The 22,224-nt window shown below is 43.6% G+C and overlaps 2 protein-coding genes across 3 annotated transcripts in view; one reads left to right on the top strand and one right to left on the bottom strand.

Moving 5' to 3' along the window:
* Nucleotides 1-10,606, bottom strand: part of tnfsf18 (TNF superfamily member 18) — a 29,215-nt gene extending 18,609 nt beyond the window's left edge. For both annotated transcript variants that reach the window (XM_036938849.1, XM_036938848.1), the window contains exon 1: nucleotides 10,351-10,606. The gene's annotated coding sequence lies outside the window, so the exon portion shown is untranslated. The remainder of the gene's footprint in view (nucleotides 1-10,350) is intronic.
* The window catches only part of ppap2d (phosphatidic acid phosphatase type 2D), a 34,359-nt gene continuing 20,883 nt past the window's right edge, over nucleotides 8,749-22,224 (top strand). Inside the window, exon 1 of the mRNA XM_021625643.2 lies at nucleotides 8,749-9,629. Within this exon, the coding sequence (XP_021481318.2) occupies nucleotides 9,425-9,629 (205 nt within the window). The 5' untranslated portion in view covers nucleotides 8,749-9,424. The remainder of the gene's footprint in view (nucleotides 9,630-22,224) is intronic.

Consider the following 22,224-nt stretch of genomic DNA (forward strand, 5'->3'; position numbering starts at 1 on the left):
TTGCAGACAAGCTGATCTCCCAAGAATTGCAGGTGCATCTTGTTCTATCACTTGAAATTCCTGTTCAAACACTTTCTCTTTGTATTGTTATTTATTAGGGATCCCCATAAACTGCTGCCAAGGGAGCAGCTTCTCTTCCTGGGGTCCAAACACATTAAGGTACCTAAGTCACACATAAAACAAAAGATAAAGCAGTACATCATATAACATTATTACACCACTACATATCTACAATACAAAATTTATAAAACCACCATACAACAATATTACAATGTACGTGTGTGTGTATTGTGCATGCGTGTCTTCAGTCCCCGCTGTTCCATAAGGGGATTTTATCTTTTTTTTGTTGTAAACTTATTCTACTGCTTGCATCAGTTACCTGATGTGGAATAGAGTTCCATGTACTTTAGTCATGGCTATGATTGAGTGTAGTCTGGCCCAGGATTGGGAAGGTGAACGGAAAGGCTCTGGAGCAACGAACCGCCATTGCTGTCTCTGCCTGGCCGGTTCCCCTCTTTCCACTGGGATTCTCTGCTTCTAACCCTATTACATGGGCTGAGTCACTGGCTTACTGGGGCTCTCTCTTGCCGTCCCTGGAGGGGGTGCGTCACCTGAGTGGGTTGATTCACTGATGTGGTCATCCTGCCTGTCACCCCCCCCCCCCCCCCCCCCCTGGGTTGTGCCGTGGCGGAGGTCTTTGTGGGCTATACTCAGCCTTGTCTCAGGATGGTAATTGGTGGTTGAAGATATCCCTCTAGTGGTGTGGGGGCTGTGCTTTGGCAAAGTGGGTGGGGTTATATCCTTCCTGTTTGGCCCTGTCCGGGGGTGTCCTCGGATGTGGCCACAGTGTCTCCTGACCCCTCCTGTCTCAGCCTCCAGTATTTATGCTGCAGTAGTTTGTGTCGGGGGGCTAGGGTCAGTTTGTTATATCTGGAGTACTTCTCCTGTCCTATTCGGTGTCCTGTGTGAATCTAAGTGTGCGTTCTCTAATTCTCTCCTTCTCTCTTTCTTTCTCTCTCTCGGAGGACCTGAGCCCTAGGACCATGCCCCAGGACTACCTGACATGATGACTCCTTGTTGTCCCCAGTCCACCTGGCCGTGCTGCTGCTCCTGTTTCAACTGACCTGAGCCCTAGGACCATGCCCCAGGACTACCTGACATGATGACTCCTTGCTGTCCCCAGTCCACCTGACCGTGCTGCTGCTCCAGTTTCAACTGTTCTGCCTTATTATTATTCGACCAAGCTGGTCATTTATGAATATTTGAACATCTTGGCCATGTTCTGTTATAATCTCCACCCGGCACAGCCTGAAGAGGACTGGCCACCCCACATAGCCTGGTTCCTCTCTAGGTTTCTTCCTAGGTTTTGGCCTTTCTAGGGAGTTTTTCCTAGCCACCGTGCTTCTACACCTGCATTGCTTGCTGTTTGGGGTTTTAGGCTGGGTTTCTGTACAGCACTTTGAGATATCAGTTGGTGTACGAAGGGCTATATAAATAAATTTGATTTGATGTAGTACTATGCGCCTCCCATAGTTTGTTCTTGACTAGGGGATTGGGACGAAACTTGTGGGGTATGCATGGATGTCCGAGCTGTGTGTAAGTAGTTTAAACAGACACCTAGGTGCATTCAGCATGTCAACAAGTAGTGATAAAGTCAATCTGTTCTCCACTTTGAGCCATGAGAGATTTACATGCATATTATTAATGTTAGCGCTCCGTGTACATGTAATGCCCTGTTCTGAGCCAATTGTAATTTTCCGAGGTCCCTCTTTGTAGCACCGGACTACATGACTGAACTGTAGTCCAGGTGTGACAAAACTAGAACCTGCCTTGTTGATAGTGAATGCAGAGCAGCACTTTATTATTGACAGACTTCTCCCCATCTTAGCTACTGTTGTTTTGACCATGACAGTTTACAATCCAGGGTTACTGAAGAAGTTTGGTCACCAATGTTGTTCAATTTCCACATTCTTTATTACGAGATTTAGTGAATTATTTGTCCCAAATATAATGCTTTTAGTTTTTGAAATATTTAGGACTAACTTATTCCTTGCTGCCCATTCTGAAACTAACTGCATCTCTTTAAGTGTTGCAGTGATTTCACTCGCTGTAGTAGCTGACGTGTATAGTGTGAGTCATCCACATACATAGATACACTGGCTTTAATCAAAGCCTGTCATAGGTAACGATTGAAAAAAGTAAGGGGCCTAGACAGTTGCCCAGGGGAATTCCTGATTTTACCTGTATTATGTTGGAGAGGCTTCCATAAAAAAAAAACTCTGTCTTCTGTTAGACAGGTAACTCTTTATCCACAATATAGCAGGGGGAGTAAAGCGATAATACAAGTTTTTCCAGCAGCAGACTGTCAAAAGCCGCAGTGAAATCTAACAAAATAGCTCCTACAATATTTTTATTATCAATTTCTCTGAGCCAAACAGGAGCCATCTGTGTAAGTGATGTGCTTGTTGAATGCCTTCCTTATAGGCATGTTGAAAGTCTGTCAGTTTGTTTACAGTAAAATAGCATCGTATCCGGTCAAACAGGCTGATTGGTCAGCTATTTGAGCCAGTAAAGGGGGCTTTACTATTCTTGGATAGACCACAATTTTTCACCTCTTCCACACTAACATTGGTTACATAATCGTACCTTAGTTCTGTATTCATGGTTGATGTACTACACAGCAACAGATTGCTGGCATGGACGCTTCGAACGTTATGAATTATAAATAAAATGTATCACTAGCTAGGTTTCCATGGTATTGGTGACAGATTTTCATGCAAATATTCTAAAACTGCATAACAATATGCACATGAAATGCTCTTGCTGCGGATGTCTCTGTGTGCTGAGGTATTGCACATATAAATACCTGTTGTGGTTAAATTCCCATGTACGCATTTTCAACTCTACCGTTGGTTTTCTCACATAGAAAATTGCGTTATATAGCGAGTGTGCCACTCTGGTATTGGCACGTGCTGTTGGCTAGAGCGAAGAGCGCACATATAGACCACGATGAGATTATTATTATTGTTATGGGCAAAAGAGTGAAATTATTGTCAAATGGCAGCCAGGCATCGATTATCATGTCACCAGAAAAAGAAACAGGATATTTATTGGACTGGAGCATCAAGCTCATCACTTTTCTATTTCACCACCCCGTGAAGTTCATAATTTTTTGAATCTGTAGCCTAATAAACTGCATGCTTTCCCGACGAGTGTACTGGGAGGACTACCCAACATGTCATCGCGTGACTCCAAATGTACTTTGATGTGATGGTTATTAAATCAATATTTGCGCATAAAAGCGTTTCCAATGACATTTATCTCAGAATTTATTTTTACCGGCACACAAAGATTCCACCTTGTCTAGCATATTGTTTTGCCAACATTTTGGAAAGTTTACAGAAGAATGTCCTGTTTCCATCAGGCGTCTCATTTCTTTATCTGACATGTACTTTACTCGCATAAAAAGGTTAATGAATAGTTATTCTGGAGTGCGGCATGTCGTGTTAATTTTCCCTCGTTCCCTTCTTTTTATGACTCCTCTACGTGCCGTGGCCATAGTTTATTATGTTGCCAAGGTGAGCAGGCCCTTTGGGAGGTGGGGCAGAGAGTCCTGAGTAAAAGACACATTATCGATGTCAGTTGGCGCTGAGCTCAAACGTGACCTTTGGTAGTACATGGTTACCTGTACAAGGCCAGAGTACCTTTTATTGGTCCGTGCAATCTGGTTAGGATTGAAGTTACATTTTAAATGGGTAAGGGTTATGGTTACGTTTAGGCTAGGGGTTAGGTTTCGGGTTTATGGTAGGGACATTCCAAGGATACTGGATTAGCACTGACCCTCTTAGTGGGGTAGACTGACAGTTGATCAGTGTCATCTGAGGTGTGCTGTACTCGGGGTTGGGTAGATTCCTTTCTAAATGTAATCCATTACAGTTACCTGTCACAAATTGTAATCAGACATGTAACTTTTGGATTGCCCAAACTCAGTAACGTAATCTGATTAGTTTCAGTTATTTTTGGATTACTTTCACTTTAGAGGCAATAGAAGAAGTTTAAAAAGGTCTGTCATCAAAGTGGTATCAAATCAAATCAAATTGTATTTGTCACATACACATGGTTAGCAGATGTTAATGCGAGTGTAGCGAAATGCTTGTGGTCAGACTCGCTCAGTTGGAACAAATTTAAACTTGTACTTTTTGTCAATGCTGAATTAAATATCACTGAGAACACAATACCAGTCAAAAGTTTTGACATTGACTCCTTCAATGTTTTTTCTTTACATTGTAGAATAATAGTGAATACATCAAAACTATGAAATAACACATATGTAATCATGTAGGAACCAAAAATGTGTTATAAAATACCCTTTGCCTTGATGACAGTTTGCACACTCTTGGAATTCTCTCAACCAGCTTCACCTGGAATAGTTTTCCAACAGTCTTGAAGGAGTTCCCACATATGCTGAGCATTTGTTGGCTGCTTTTCCTTCACTCTGCGGTCCGACTCATCCCAAACCATCTCAATTGGGTTGAGGTCCGGTGATTATGGAGGCCAGGTCATCTGATGCAGCACTCCATCACTCTCTTTCTTGGTCAAATAGCCCTTACACAGCCTGGTGTGTTGGGTCATTGTCCTGTTGAAAAACAAATAATAGTCCTACTAAGCGCAAACCAGATGGGATGGCATATCGCTGCAGAATTTTGTGGTAGCCATGCTGGTTAAGTGTGCCTTGAATTCTAAATAAATCACTGACAGTGTCACCAGCAAAGCACTCCCACACCATCACTTATGTCATGCAATAAAATGAAAATTAATTACTTAAAAATCATACAATGTGATTTTCTGGATTTTTGTTTTAGATTCCGTCTCTCACAGTTGAAGTGTACCTATGATAAAAAATTACAGACCTGTACATGCTTTGTAAGTAGAAAAACCTGCAAAATCGGCAGTGTATCAAATACTTGTTCTCCTCACTGTATCTTCTGTATACCACCCCTACCTTGTCATAACACAACTGATTGGCTCAAACGCATTATGAATACAATTAATTCCACAAATGAACTTTTAACAATGAACACCTGTTAATTGAAATGCATTCCAGGTGACTACCTCATGAAGCTGGTTGAGAGAATGCCAAGATTGTGCAAAGCTGTCAAGGCAAAGGGTGGCTACTTTAAAGAATCTCAAATATGAAATATATTTGGATTTGTTTAACACTTTTTTTGGTTACTACATGATTCCATATGTGTTATTTCATAGTTTTGATGTCTTCACTATTATTCTACAATGTAGAAAATAGTAAAAAATTAAATAAAAAAAACATTGAATGAGTAGGTGTGTCAACATTTGACATGTACTGTATGTTTTTGCAAACATATTTTATGATTTTAAAGATGATCCAAGTAGCAATCATCTCTAGTTCTTCAAAAGTATCTGTAATCTGATCACAATATTTTTACTGCTAATGTAACTGATGCATTTTTTTTTGTAATCAGATTACATGTAATAAGTTACTCCCTAACCCTGGCTGTACTAAGTAGCCTATAATAGATAGGTGTAAGGTGTATGTATAGTGGTTATCACTAGGGAGTGTCACTGGATGCAATTAGAAAACTTTTCTGGGGGGGAAACTAATTCCCCCACACATTGTGTAGGCTATAGTCTAAGTTTTGTTCTCAGACATGTAAGCCTGGTTAGCGAGCTTAACTTTAATCACTGCTAAAGAAGTGGAGGCTGGTGGGAGGAGATGTAGGAGGACAGGCTCATTGTAATGTCTGGAAGGGAATGATGGAATGGTATCAAACACATCTAACATATGGAAACCACAAATTTGACTCTGTTCCATGTATTCCATTCCAGCCATTCGAATGAGCCCGTCCTCCTATAGCTCCTCACACCAGCCTCCACTGTGCTGCAGGCTTCTCATCTCTCCTGGCCCACCTATCACACAGTAAATTACTTTATACAGCCATCTAGTGGCTATCAACATTACTGCTAACTGCTTTAGGCTCTTCTATTGAAGACGAGTGAATTTATAACTTTCTATCTAGTTCACTTGCTGGGGTCCAGACTCATCCCATAACCTTTGAGTCTGACATTTGAACAGAAAAAGCTAAGTAAAGGTAGACCTGCAGGGGCGGATTGACCATCTTTGGGCAAATGCCAGATGTGCTGGTCAATTTTTTGCCTATTGGTCCTGTCTAACTTAAAACATTTTCTTCACGTCCTCAGATCAATGGTTGAGAGTTTGAAGCTCTATTCAATAAGACAAGGAGGTAATGACACAGACCTGACAGCCTAAATCATTTGCTGTTAGTTCCTTATTTTCTTTTCTTTTATTTTCTCAATTTTGTTCGATCATCTCTTCTTCTCTCACAATACTGTAGTATAGCTGAGAATGTTACGTGAGAGGAAGTACCCTTGCATGCTATCAGGCTCCTAGCCACGGCTGACTGTAGCATTGCTGAGAATGTTACGTGAGAAGAAGTGACCTTGCACGCTGGTGAGGGACTTGAGAAACATATTGGCCTGCGTGTGAATAAATGTGTTTGATTCATGAACATAGCTGCCTTGTTTGATGTTTCCTGTGCAAGCAATTGTAGACCAATCATGTACAACTATTGCACGAATTTGCAGTTATTTTGCCTTGTGTAGTCTGTCTCTAATAAACCTTAATATATAGTTCTGAAAAGAAAGAGGTGACCATTTCTGTACCTCTCACCAGGTGGTGGCACTCTCCTACCTCTTGTACCTGCTATTCCATACTGTGTAAGGAAAAATCTGAGACTGATCAGAAGGTATACATTTGAAGGAATTCTCATCTACAAGACAGTCATAAGATATATGCTAATAACTGTGTTATACCTATACAAACTATTTTAGCAGAGACATTCAGGGTTGGAGATGTCCATTAAATAGGTGGGTAGGCATAGGGTCTACTGCATGGTCTCCCATTAGGCCTTCACTGACCTGGGGCGGCAGGGTAGCCTAGTGGTTAGAGCGTTGGACTAGTAACCGGAAGGTTGCGAGTTCAAACCCCCGAGCTGACAAGGTACAAATCTGTCGTTCTGCCCCTGAACAGGCAGTTAACCCACTGTTCCCAGGCCGTCATTGAAAATAAGAATTTGTTCTTAACTGACTTGCCTGGTAAAATAAAATAAAATAAACTGACCAGGAAAGTAACTGATGCTAGAGATACATCCATTTATTTGATCAAAGGAAGGATTAGATAATGTTGGAGAAACGATGACATTTGAAGTGTAAGGCAAAGGGCAATATTTTCTCTCGTTTTTAATTTTTCTAATTTAAGTAGGCCTGGGAAACATAATGGAATCTCTCATTACACACAAATCTACTCACACATACTTACACTGACACCACAACACAAACTGCATACATCCACACCCACATAACATGCACACACGCATACTGACACCATACACACACGCACGAGCACACATGCTGCTGCTACTGTCTAATCTAGCCTGTTGCTTAGTCACTTTACCCCTACCTTTATGTACAGTACATACAGTAGCTACCTCAATTATCTCGTACCCCTACACATACAGTAGACTCATACTGGTACTCCCTATATATAGCTATGTTCTGTTCTACTCCCTATACATAGCCACGTTATGTTCTACTCCCTATATATAGCCATGTTATGTTCTACTCCCTATATATAGCCACGTTATGTTCTACTCCCTTTATATATAGCCATGTTATGTTCTACTCCATATATTTAGCCACGTTATGTTCTACTCCCTATATATAGCCACGTTATGTTCTACTCCATATATTTAGCCACATTATGTTCTACTCCCTATATATAGCCATGTTATGTTCTACTCCATATATTTAGCCACATTATGTTCTACTCCCTATATATAGCCATGTTATGTTCTACTCCATATATTTAGCCACATTATGTTCTACTCCCTATATATAGCCATGTTATGTTCTACTCCATATATTTAGCCACATTATGTTCTACTCCCTATATATAGCCATGTTATGTTCTACTCCATATATTTAGCCATGTTATTTGTTATTCGCTGTGTATTTATTCCTCTTGTCACTTTCTATTTTATCTTTAACTCCGCATTGTTGGAAAAGGACCCTTAAGTAAGCATTTCACTGTTAGTCTATACCTGCTGTCTAAGAAGCATGTGCCAAATACAATTCGATTGGATTACTAACCTAATTTAATACACATACCACAGTCATCAAAGCACACTGAAATAAAAATTAATGCAATTAAATAAACATTTATTTATTTCTCTATACTCTTAATTCTCTCTCAAATATAGTATTGATTCTAGCTTAACATAGATGTTAACAAATAAAAATACAAAGCTATCAGTGTAAAACAAAAAATCAAGATAATCCAATTTTATTCTTCACATGCTTCGTAAGCAACAGGTGTGCACTAACAGTGAAATGATTACTTACAGGCCCTTCCTACAATGCCGAGAGAAAGAAAATAGAGAAATAATAGAAAAGTAAAACACATAATAGATACGCAATGAGTAACGATAATTTGGCAATATACAAGGGATACCAATCCTGTGTCGATGTGCAGGGTACTTGTGCGAGGTAATTGAGGTAGATATGTACTGTACATAAAGTGACAGATAGTAAACAGTAGCAGCAGTGTATGAGTTGAGTCAGTTAGTGCAAAAATGGTCAATGCAGATAGTCCGGGTAGCTATTTGGTTAACTACTGTATTTAACTAACAAGTGGGTGTGGGTTGTCAGTGGGTGCGACTGGAGCAAAGGAGATATAAACATTTTGCAAAACAAACTCCTGGGGGTCTGCCTAGTTTTGGGGAGGGACAAAATGCGAGGGAACAGGAGGACTCAACAGAAAATAGTCCACATGGAGAGGGCATTTGGAATAGTTGAATGAATGGTATATGGGCAAGTTTGAAAGTTGACAGACGAATTGAGCAATGCGTGTTTTGCAAGTTATTATTTTAAAATATTGATTTAGTTGGTTTTAGGGTAACGTATGATGTAACGTGGCTAGTCAGCTACAGTAGTTGAAGACTTTGAACAGAACACGATACAGTGGGACAGTGAGCGCTTTAGCTCGCAACACCTCAGTGAACTGCCAGCTTTGCTTAGACTAGCAAGAACACTTCTCTTTCAGTTTATCTTTACTCTTCTTTACGCTGTCGTCGAATTTGTCTTACATTTCACAGATAAGCTTGTTGCTAACGGTTTGATTCCTGTCAAGTTTAACTTGTGGTTGTTGGACATGGTTTTCAATAACAGCTAGCTAGCTAAAGTTAGTCAGCCATCATTAATTTGTATTTTTCAACGTTGGACGGACTGAATGTTCACCTGTGGGATACTTAACGTTACTGTCAGTAAACAGCAACAAGACAACATCAACGTTGTATTTTAAACACGAGACAACATGCAAAAGTTCAACTCGACACACACCAGTACTCTTCCTCGGGACGCTGAGCTTCAGCAGCGTTTAGCCGACAACGGGGGAGCCGGGGAGGCGATGAAGGAAAACGGCGCTGGGAAGAATCACATCCTTGCAGAACCTGCAGACAGTTCACTCTGTACCAAGAGAAAGATGCTGGTCGGCTTGGATGTTTTCTGTCTGTTTGTAGGTAAGAATTATGGTAAAACCATTTGCATATTATTTCACCCTTTTTATTTGACTGAATCTCAACGTAGCAACATGACATGCTTGTCTGTTTTGCATTAATTTAATTATTAGCCTGTCTCAGTATTTCCATCTTATTTCCGAGAAAATATGCAGAGGTCAATATCATTAACATGAATATAATTAATAGTATGCATGCCACAGGATGGGAAATTATTGCACATAAATCTAGGACGGCTCACTCTCACATGTTGTCCAAGTGTTTTAATTAAACGCATTAACGTTACATTTATTCGCACAATTAGTTAAGGAGAAGAACCAACGGCAAAGTGCAACAGGTCTAGCAGTTCAACAGGTCACAATACAATAATAAGTCCTTTCAAAAGCCAATTCAGCACTTAACCAAAAGGGCAAAAAGGAGTCTGTCTGTACTCTAAGCTAAGCACTGAAGAAAAGCTGGCAGGAGAGTTGTCCCGGGAATTCTTGAGTTCCCATGACAACCATCCATGGGGTTCCCAAGAAAAGAACATTAGAATAAAACACGTTGCTACCCCTTCCCTGCTTGTGTTCTAATGCCAAAATTACATTTGTTCATTGTTTGCCTTGCTTCACTTCACTACAGCATTATCCCTCGCCAAGTATCTAAACTCCACTGAGTTGAGCATATTCTAGAGCTTTTGAATTGAACCTCCAACTCCTTCTAGTCGCTATGCCTCGATACTTACCTTGTAGGCCCACCTATGTTTGTCCTTTTGTTGCGTGCATTTCTTTGCTTGAAATCCATAATGTTTTTAATAAAACGTTAATCAAATACAACCACCGATGTTTTCCTTGTTGAGATTCAATTGGCATTCGCGGCTGAGTTGTCATCTTATAGCACCACCAATGAGGAAACAGTCAGTGGTTGTATTTGATTAACGTTTAATTTAAATTTAAAAAAATGGATTTCAGCAAACAAATAAAGGCAAGCAACAACAGAGGACAAACATAGGTACATGATAATGGTTTAAGAATTACATTATTTTAAAAAAAGTATCCGCATATCGTGAGTCAGAGGTTATTAAGGAACTCTAGTCTGCACTCAACTCCATGGACGAGTTGAGGTACTTGGCAACAATATCGCTAATGTGTGCAACAAAGTTATTCTGCCAAGTTAGGAGGCTATTATATAATTCAATAAAGCATTGGATAATGGCCCGGATACAGTTTGAATGCTGATAGGGTTAGCATTGTTAAGCCATAATGTGGAACATGAGGCAATCTGACAATCACTCACAAACACAGAGGGACTATTGGGTTGCTACTCTGTGGTAGTTATCATTGGTTACTCCTCAACTAACATGAGTGAAAGACAATTGTGTGCCTAACTACACCCCTGAAATGAAATGGGGTGGGGGGGGGGGGTCGATCAGCCTCTCTGGTGCTGGCACTATGTGAAAGCAGGGAAAAGTGGTTTGTTTTGAAGTCGTTAACATGACACAAACAGGACTATAAGGAGGAACCCGTCCAGGCAGACAGACAGGTCTGCCAGAGCACCGTTGGCGGTTACGAGCTGCCTGTTTCTTCCCAGACAGACACACTGACAGACAGGTTCACTCTCACCGTACAGCCTGTTATTCCTCCTTGCCTGCAGGTATGCTATTGCCTCCTCTGCTAGGTAGCATGCTTGACACTCATCAAGTGTTTAGGAAGTGTCTGGTAAGTGCCAGACAGAGACTGACTTGCCCAGAGTCAGAAGATGGGAAGGAAATATACTTTTTCAGTTTTTCGTAGCTCAGCCTAATGAGAACATGTGCGCTGGTGTTGACTTTCCTTATCCCTGACTGCCGGTTGCATTGCAACACTAGGATTGACTCAATCACCAGGTTGCATGCTTGAAAGAACATGAGTGAGCAATTTAGAAAGTGTATTTTTAAAGTATCTCAAGACAAAGGGCAGCATGGCATGCTTGTCATCATCTTCCACAATTCACCACCATCATCTCTGGTATCATCATCTTCCCCCATTCACCACCATCATCTCTGGTATCATCATCTTCCTCTATTCACCACCATCATCTCTGGTATCATCATCTTCCCCCATTCACCACCATCATCTCTGGTATCATCATCTTCCCCCATTCACCACCATCATCTCTGGTATCATCATCTTCCCCCATTCACCACCATCATCTCTGGTATCATCATCTTCTTCTATTCACCACCATCATCTCTGGCTGTCACGGCCGTCCTCCTCTTCATCCGAAGAGGAGAGACGAGATGGATCTGAGGACCAATACGCGGCGTGGTAAGTGTCCATGGCAAATCTTTAATCAAGAAAAACTGAACACTATACAAACGAGTAACAAAAACAATTAACCAAATACGACCGTGAAGCTACAAAATGAGACCTGTGCTGAAACAAGCCATCAACATAGACAATCACCCACAAACAAACAGTGCAACCCAGGCTACCTAAGTATGATTCTCAATCAGAGACAACTAATGACACATGCCTCTGATTGAGAACCATACTAGGCCGAAAACATAGAAATGCCCCAAAACATAGAAAAACAAACATAGACTGCCCACCCAACTCACGCCCTGACCATACTAAATAAATACAAAACAACGGAAATAAAGGTCAGAACGTGACAGTACCCCCCCCCAAAGGTGCGGACTCCGGCCGCAAAACCTTGACCTATAGGGGAGGGTCTGGGTGGGCGTCTGTCCGCGGTGGCGGCTCTGGCGCGGGACGCGGACCCCACCTCATCATTGTCTTAGTCCGCCTTATTGTCCGCCTCCGTGGCTTTCTCAGCATGACCACCCCTCTCAATGACCCCACTGGACAGAGGGGCAGCTCGGGACAGAGGGACAGCTGCTCGGGACAGAGAGACAGCTGCTCGGGACAGAGAGACAGCTGCTCGGGACAGAGAGACAGCTGCTCGGGACAGAGAGACAGCTGCTCGGGACAGAGAGACAGCTGCTCGGGACAGAGAGACAGCTGCTCGGGACAGAGAGACAGCTGCTCTGGGCAGAGGGGCTCCGGCAGCGGCGCCGGACAGGCGGGAGGCTCCGGCAGCGGCGCCGGACAGGCGGGAGGCTCCGGCAGCGGCGCCGGACAGGCGGGAGGCTCCGGCAGAGGCGCCGGACAGGCGGGAGGCTCCGGCAGAGGCGCCGGACAGGCGGGAGGCTCCGGACAGGCGGGAGGCTCCGGCAGAGGCGCCGGACAGGCGGGAGGCTCCGGCAGAGGCGCCGGACAGGCGGGAGGCTCCGGCAGAGGCGCCGGACAGGCGGGAGGCTCCGGCAGAGGCGCCGGACAGGCGGGAGGCTCCGGCAGAGGCGCCGGACAGGCGGGAGGCTCCGGCAGAGGCGCCGGACAGGCGGGAGGCTCCGGCAGAGGCGCCGGACAGGCGGGAGGCTCCGGCAGCGGCGCCGGACAGGCGGGAGACTCCGGCAGCGGCGCCGGACAGGCGGGAGACTCCGGCAGCGGCGCCGGACAGGCGGGAGACTCCGGCAGCGGCGCCGGACAGGCGGGAGACTCCGGCAGCGGCGCCGGACAGGCGGGAGACTCCGGCAGCGGCGCCGGACAGGCGGGAGACTCCGGCAGCGGCGCCGGACAGGCGGGAGACTCCGGCAGCGGCGCCGGACAGGCGGGAGACTTCGGCAGCGGCGCCGGACAGGCGGGAGACTCCGGCAGCGGCGCCGGACAGGCGGGAGACTCCGGCAGCGGCGCCGGACAGACAGGACCACCTGCAGGGAGGAGACAGAGAGACAGCCTGGTGCGTGGGGCTGCCACAGGTACCACCAGGCTGGGGAGCCCTTCAGGAGGCTTGGGGTTAGGAGGAGGCACCTGAAGGACCGGGCTGTGGGGGAGCACTGGAGCTCTGGTGCGCAACCTTGGCACCACCTCCCCAGGCTGGATAACCACTCTAGCCCGGACCGTCCAGAGTGCAGGCACAGGTTGAACCGGGCTGTGGGTAAGCACGGGAGATCTAGTGCTTACTACACGCACCTCTCCCTTCGGCTCCATTCCCACATTCGCCCGGCACGAGCGGAGCGCAGGCAGAGGACGCACTGCACCCTCCCAGCGCCCCGGAGACACAGCACGCAGAGCCGGCGCAGGATACCCTGGACCAAAACTGCGTACCGGCGACCAGACCCGCTGAGCAGGCACCATACGCCCTGGCTCGATGCCCGCACTCGCATGACACTCTCGGGGGGCTGTCCTATAGCGCACCGGGCTATGGACACGTACTGGCGACACCGTGCGCTTAACCGCATAACACGGTGCCTGCCCAGTATCGCGCTGCTTATAATAAGCACGAGGGGTGAGCGCAGGTCTGCTACCTGGCTTAGCTCCACCCCTCGTGTGCCCCCCCCCAAAAAATTTTTGGGGCTGTCTCTCGTACCTGTCGCACTGCCGTGCTGCCTCCTCATATCGCCGCCGCTCAGCTTTCGCTGCCTCCAGCTCTGCTTTGGGGCGGCGATATTCCCCAGCCTGTGCCCAGGGTCCCTCTCCGTTCAGTATCTCCTCCCATGTCCAGGAGTCCTGTGATACCGGCCGCTGTTGTTGTTGCTGCTGCTGCTGCTGTCGTCGCTGTTTTCTACCACGCCGCTTGGTCCTTGGTTGGTGGGTGATTCTGTCACGGCCGTCCTCCTCTTCATCCGAAGAGGAGAGACGAGATGGATCTGAGGACCAATACGCGGCGTGGTAAGTGTCCATGGCAAATCTTTAATCAAGAAAAACTGAACACTATACAAACGAGTAACAAAAACAATTAACCAAATACGACCGTGAAGCTACAAAATGAGACCTGTGCTGAAACAAGCCATCAACATAGACAATCACCCACAAACAAACAGTGCAACCCAGGCTACCTAAGTATGATTCTCAATCAGAGACAACTAATGACACCTGCCTCTGATTGAGAACCATACTAGGCCAAAAACATAGAAATGCCCCAAAACATAGAAAAACAAACATAGACTGCCCACCCAACTCACGCCCTGACCATACTAAATAAATACAAAACAACGGAAATAAAGGTCAGAACGTGACACTGGCATCATCCTCTTCTGGCATCAGCCTTGTTAATATAGTAGGAAGTAGTTAGTAGGAAGCTCTCTCATCCATATACAGTGGGGCAAAAAAGTATTTAGTCAGCCACCAATTGTGCAAGTTCTCCAACTTAAAAAGATGAGAGAGGACTGTAATTTTCATCATAGGTACACTTCAACTATGACAGACAAAATTAGAAAAAAAATTAATTCACCACCATCATCTCTGGTATCATCATATTCCTCTATTCACCACCATCATCTCTGGTATCATCATCTTCCCCCATTCACCACCATCATCTCTGGAATCATCATATTCCTCTATTCACCACCATCATCTCTGGTATCATCATCTTCCTCTATTCACCACCATCATCTCTGGTATCATCATCTTCCCCCATTCACCACCATCATCTCTGGTATCATCATCTTCCTCTATTCACCACCATCATCTCTGGTATCATCATCTTCCTCTATTCACCACCATCATCTCTGGAATCATCATATTCCTCTATTCACCACCATCATCTCTGGTATCATCATCTTCCTCTATTCACCACCATCATCTCTAGTATCATCATCTTCCTCTATTCACCACCATCATCTCTGGTATCATCATCTTCCCCCATTCACCACCATCATCTCTGGTATCATCATATTCCTCTATTCACCACCATCATCTCTGGTATCATCATCTTCCTCTATTCACCACCATCATCTCTGGTATCATCATCTTCCTCCATTCACCACCATCATCTCTGGTATCATCATCTTCCTCTATTCACCACCATCATCTCTGGTATCATCATTTTCCCCCATTCACCACCATCATCTCTGGTATCATCATATTCCTCTATTCACCACCATCATCTCTGGTATCATCATATTCCTCTATTCACCACCATCATCTCTGGTATCATCATATTCCTCTATTCACCACCATCATCTCTGGTATCATCATCTTCCTCTATTCACCACCATCATCTCTGGTATCATCATCTTCCCCCATTCACCACCATCATCTCTGGTATCATCATCTTCCTCTATTCACCACCATCATCTCTGGTATCATCATATTCCTCTATTCACCACCATCATCTCTGGTATCATCATCTTCCTCTATTCACCACCATCATCTCTAGTATCATCATCTTCCTCTATTCACCACCATCATCTCTGGTATCATCATCTTCCTCTATTCACCACCATCATCTCTGGTATCATCATCTTCCCCCATTCACCACCATCATCTCTGGTATCATCATATTCCTCTATTCACCACCATCATCTCTGGTATCATCATCTTCCTCTATTCACCACCATCATCTCTGGTATCATCATCTTCCTCTATTCACCACCATCATCTCTGGTATCATCATCTTCCCCCATTCACCACCATCATCTCTGGTATCATCATCTTCCCCCATTCACCACCATCATCTCTGGTATCATCATATTCCTCTATTCACCACCATCATCTCTGGTATCATCATATTCCTCTATTCACCACCATCATCTCTGGTATCATCATCTTCCCCCATTCACCACCATCATCTCTGGTATCATCATCTTCCTCTATTCACCACCATCATCTCTGGTATCATCATATTCCTCTATTCACCACCATCATCTCTGGTATCATCATATTCCTCTATTCACCACCATCATCTCTGGTATCATCATCTTCCCCCATTCACCACCATCATGTCTGGTATCATCATGTTCCTCTATTCACCACCATCATCTCTGGTATCATCATATTCCTCTATTCACCACCATCATCTCTGGTATCATCATCTTCCTCTATTCACCACCATCATCTCTGGTATCATCATCTTCCCCCATTCACCACCATCATCTCTGGTATCATCATATTCCTCTATTCACCACCATCATCTCTGGTATCATCATCTTCCCCCATTCACCACCATCATCTCTGGTATCATCATATTCCTCTATTCACCACCATCATCTCTGGTATCATCATATTCCTCTATTCACCACCATCATCTCTGGTATCATCATATTCCTCTATTCACCACCATCATCTCTGGTATCATCATCTTCCTCTATTCACCACCATCATCTCTGGTATCATCATCTTCCTCTATTCACCACCATCATCTCTGGTATCATCATATTCCTCTATTCACCACCATCATCTCTGGTATCATCATATTCCTCTATTCACCACCATCATCTCTGGTATCATCATATTCCTCTATTCACCACCATCATATCTGGTATCATCATCTTCCTCTATTCACCACCATCATCTCTGGTATCATCATCTTCCTCCATTCACCACCATCATCTCTGGTATCATCATCTTCCTCTATTCACCACCATCATCTCTGGTATCACCATCTTCCCCCATTCACCACCATCACCTCTGGCATCATCCTCTTCTGGCATCAGCCTTGTTAATATAGTAGGAAGTAGTTAGTAGGAAGCTCTCTCATCCATATACAGTGGGGAAAAAAAGTATTTAGTCAGCCACCAATTGTGCAAGTTCTCCCACTTAAAAAGATGAGAGAGGACTGTAATTTTCATCATTGGTACACTTCAACTATGACAGACAAAATGAAAAAAAAAATCCAGAAAATCACATTGTAGGATTTTTAATGAATTTATTTGCAAATTATGGTGGAAAATAAGTATTTGGTCAATAACAAAAGTTTATCTCAATACTTTGTTATATACCCTTTGTTGGCAATGACAAGAGGTCAAACGTTTTCTGTAAGTCTTCACAAGGTTTTCACACACTCTTGCTGGTATTTTGGCCCATTCCTCCATGCAGATCTCCTCTAGAGCAGTGATGTTTTGGGGCTGTTGCTGGGCAACACGGACTTTCAACTCCCTCCAAAGATTTTCTATGGGGTTGAGATCTGGAGACTGGCTAGGCCACTCCAGGACCTTGAAATGCTTCCTACGAAGCCACTCCTTCATTGCCCGGGTGGTGTGTTTGGGATCATTGTCAATCTGAAAGACCCAGCCACGTTTCATCTTCAATGCCCTTGCTGATGGTAGGCTTTGTTACTTTGGTCCCAGCTCTCTGCAGGTCATTCACTAGGTCCCCCCGTGTGGTTCTGGGACTTTTGCTCACCTTGTGATCATTTTGACCCCACGGGGTGAGATCTTGCGTGGAGCCCCAGATCGAGGGAAATTATCAGTGGTCTTGTATGTCTTCCATTTCCTAATAATTGCTCCCACAGTTGATTTCTTCAAACCAAGCTGCTTACCTATTGCAGATTCAGTCTTCCCAGCCTGGTGCAGGTCTACAATTTTGTTTCTGGTGTCCTTTGACAGCTCTTTGGTCTTGGCCATAGTGGAGTTTGGAGTGTGACTGTTTGAGGTTGTGGACAGTTGTCTTTTATACTGATAACAAGTTCAAACAGGTGCCATTAATACAGGTAACGAGTGGAGGACAGAGGAGCCTCTTAAAGAAGAAGTTACAGGTCTGTGAGAGCCAGAAATCTTGCTTGTTTGTAGGTGACCAAATACTTATTTTCAACCATAATTGGCAAATAAATTAATAAAAAATCCTACAATGTGATTTTCTGGATTTTTTTTCCTCATTTTGTCTTTCATAGTTGAAGTGTACCTACGATGAAAATTACAGGCATCTCTCATCTTTTTAAGTGGGAGAACTTTCACAATTGGTGGCTGACTAAATACTTTTTTGCCCCACTGTATATGCAGATCTTATCTTATACTCAGCTGGCCCCTCCCCGGATTTTGTGTTAAATGCTCTACAACAACGCTTTCTTAGTGTCCCAACAAGCTTTCTCTACCCTTAAACTTGTTCTGAACACCTCCAAAACAAAGGTAATGTGGTTTGGTAAGAAGAATGCCACTCTTCCCACAGGTGTGATTACTACCTCTGAGGGTTTAGAGTTTGAGGTAGTCACCTCATGCAAGTACTTGGGAGTATGGCTAGATGGTACACTGTCCTTCTCTCAGCACTTATCAAATCTGCAGGCTAAAGTTAAATATAGACTTGGTTTCCTCTATCGTAATTGCTCCTCTTTCACCCCAGCTGCCAAACTAACCCTGATTCAGATGACCATCTTACCCATTCTAGATTACAGAGACATAATTTATAGATCGGCAGGTAAGGGTGCTCTCGAGCGGCTAGATGTTCTTTACCATTCGGCCATCAGATTTGCCACCAATGCTCCTTATAGGACACATCACTGCACTCTCTACTCCTCTGTAAACTGGTCATCTCTGTATACCCGTCGCAAAACCCACTGGTTGATGCTTATTTATAAAACCCTCTTAGGCCTCACTCCTCCCTATCTGAGATATCTACTGCAGCCCTCATCCTCCACATACAACACCCGTTCTGCCAGTCACATTCTGTTAAAGGTCCTCAAAGCACACACATCCCTGGGTCGCTCCTCTTTTCAGTTCGCTGCAGCTAGAATGAGCTGCAACAAACACTCAAACTGGACAGTTTTATCCCGATCTCTTCATTCAAAGACTCAATCATGGACACTCTTACTGACAGTTGTGGCTGCTTTGTGTGATGTATTGTTGTCTCTACCTTGCCCTTTGTGCTGTTGTCTGTGCCCAATAATGTTTGTACCGTGTTTTGTGCTGCTACCATGTTGTGTTGCTACCATGCTGTTGTCATGTGTTGCTGCCTTGCTATGTTGTTTTCTTATGTCTGTCTTTATGTAGTGTTGTGTTGTCTCTCTTGTCGTAATGTTTGTCCTATATTCATATGTTATTTATTTTTATTTATTTAAAAAACCCAGCCCCCGTCCCTGCAGGAGGTATTTTGCCTTTTAGTAGGCCGTCATTGTAAATAAGAATTTATTCTTGAATGACTTGCCTAGTTAAATGAAGGTTCAATTAAATAAATACAAATAAAAATGTACTTTTGGTTATTTCTTGATAGATAATGATTGGCGTCACTATCTTCAGCTATATTGTGAATTAACAGTATGCCTTGTCTCTAGTTGTCTCTGTCTCCTCTCCAACAGTATGCCGTGTCTCTGTCTTCTCTCCAACAGTATGTCGTGTCTCTAGTTGTCTCTGTCTCCTCTCCAACAGTATGTCGTGTCTCTAGTTGTCTCTGTCTCCTCTCCAACAGTATGTCGTGTCTCTAGTTGTCTCTGTCTCCTCTCCAACAGTATGCCGTGGCTCTAGTTGTCTCTGTCTCCTCTCCAACAGTATGCCTTGTCTCAGGGATTCCAACCAAATTTCCCTAAATGTCAGCAGCAGATTCCTCAGGCTGTTGACCCTCGTTATCTGCCCCGTCAAGGGACTCATTTATTACTGTCACTCTGGAATTCCCCCAAGGCATTCCATTCTAATGGCCTTATAAGTTAGGAGGGAATCCACTTTGCTCAGTGTGGTCCCTTCTTTACTGCAGTGAAGTAAACATGTTAACACTGTGGTATGGCATTACGAATGACTGTTATTAACACGGTGGTATGGCATTATGAATGACTGTTATTAACACGGTGGTATGGCATTACGAATGACTGTTATTAACACGGTGGTATGGCATTACGAATGACTGTTATTAACACGGTGGTATGGCATTATGAATGACTGTTATTAACACGGTGGTATGGCATTATGAATGACTGTTATTAACACGGTGGTATGGCATTATGAATGACTGTTATTAACACGGTGGTATGGCATTACGAATGACTGTTATTAACACGGTGGTATGGCATTATGAATGACTGTTATTAACACGGTGGTATGGCATTATGAATGACTGTTATTAACACGGTGGTATGGCATTATGAATGACTGTTATTAACACGGTGGTATGGCATTATGAATGACTGTTATTAACACGGTGGTATGGCATTATGAATGACTGTTATTAACACGGTGGTATGGCATTATGAATGACTGTTATTAACACGGTGGTATGGCATTATGAATGACTGTTATTAACACGGTGGTATGGCATTATGAATGACTGTTATTAACACGGTGGTATGGCATTATGAATAACTGTTATTAACACGGTGGTATGGCATTATGAATGACTGTTATTAACACAGTGGTATGGCATTATGAATGACTGTTATTAACACAGTGGTATGGCATTATGAATGACTGTTATTAACACGGTGGTATGGCATTACGAATGACTGTTATTAACACGGTGGTATGGCATTATGAATGACTGTTATTAACACGGTGGTATGGCATTATGAATGACTGTTATTAACACGGTGGTATGGCATTACGAATGACTGTTATTAACACGGTGGTATGGCATTATGAATGACTGTTATTAACACGGTGGTATGGCATTACGAATGACTGTTATTAACACGGTGGTATGGCATTATGAATGACTGTTATTAACACGGTGGTATGGCATTATGAATGACTGTTATTAACACGGTGGTATGGCATTATGAATGACTGTTATTAACACGGTGGTATGGCATTATGAATGACTGTTATTAACACGGTGGTATGGCATTACGAATGACTGTTATTAACACGGTGGTATGGCATTATGAATGACTGTTATTAACACGGTGGTATGGCATTACGAATGACTGTTATTAACACGGTGGTATGGCATTACGAATGACTGTTATTAACACGGTGGTATGGCATTATGAATGACTGTTATTAACACGGTGGTATGGCATTACGAATGACTGTTATTAACACGGTGGTATGGCATTATGAATGACTGTTATTAACATGGTGGTATGGCATTATGAATGACTGTTATTAACACGGTGGTATGGCATTACGAATGACTGTTATTAACACGGTGGCATGGCATTATGAATGACTGTTATTAACACGGTGGTATGGCATTACGAATGACTGTTATTAACACGGTGGTATGGCATTATGAATGACTGTTATTAACACGGTGGTATGGCATTATGAATGACTGTTATTAACACGGTGGTATGGCATTACGAATGACTGTTATTAACACGGTGGTATGGCATTATGAATGACTGTTAATCAGAGCCTAAAACCAGGATCAATTCATAATGAAGGCTTTCACTTTGGCTTTGACTTAAATACATATGTGTGTGACCGTGTGTGTGTGTGACCAGGTAATACTGTCCCCCAGATCAAAAATACGTCTAAGTGGGATGATTGATGTTTCACAGAGAGAGCATTTTTCTACTGTGTCAGTATGTCTCTCAAGCATACAGATGGATGTCTCAATCTGTGTGTGAGCATTCCTCCTGCACGCATTATTGAGCTTTCAAAAGAGGAGCTCAGGTCTGAACAGAGTCCATGTTCTGTGGCCATGCTGTGCTAGAGACACTGCGTCCAGCAGCATAGGCAGGGTCAGAGGTGAAGGGTCAGTCATTGACGTACCTGTGGGCAGGCTGAGACAAGTCTGCTTGCCTGCCTCCTGTACAGCCGTCTCTCTCCCTCCAGCACAGGTGGTCCTCACTCTGTCATCACAGTTATTTGGGCCCTTAAAAGTAATTGGAAGGTGATCTGAAGTCTTGAGAGGTTTGTGAAAACCATCAATTACAGTGACCACGCAGTCCTTCATATTTGCTCAGGATAAGGATTCATAGATGAAATTAGACC

Source organism: Oncorhynchus mykiss, chromosome 12, assembly GCF_013265735.2.
Source record: "Oncorhynchus mykiss isolate Arlee chromosome 12, USDA_OmykA_1.1, whole genome shotgun sequence".
Classification (NCBI taxonomy): domain Eukaryota; kingdom Metazoa; phylum Chordata; class Actinopteri; order Salmoniformes; family Salmonidae; genus Oncorhynchus; species Oncorhynchus mykiss.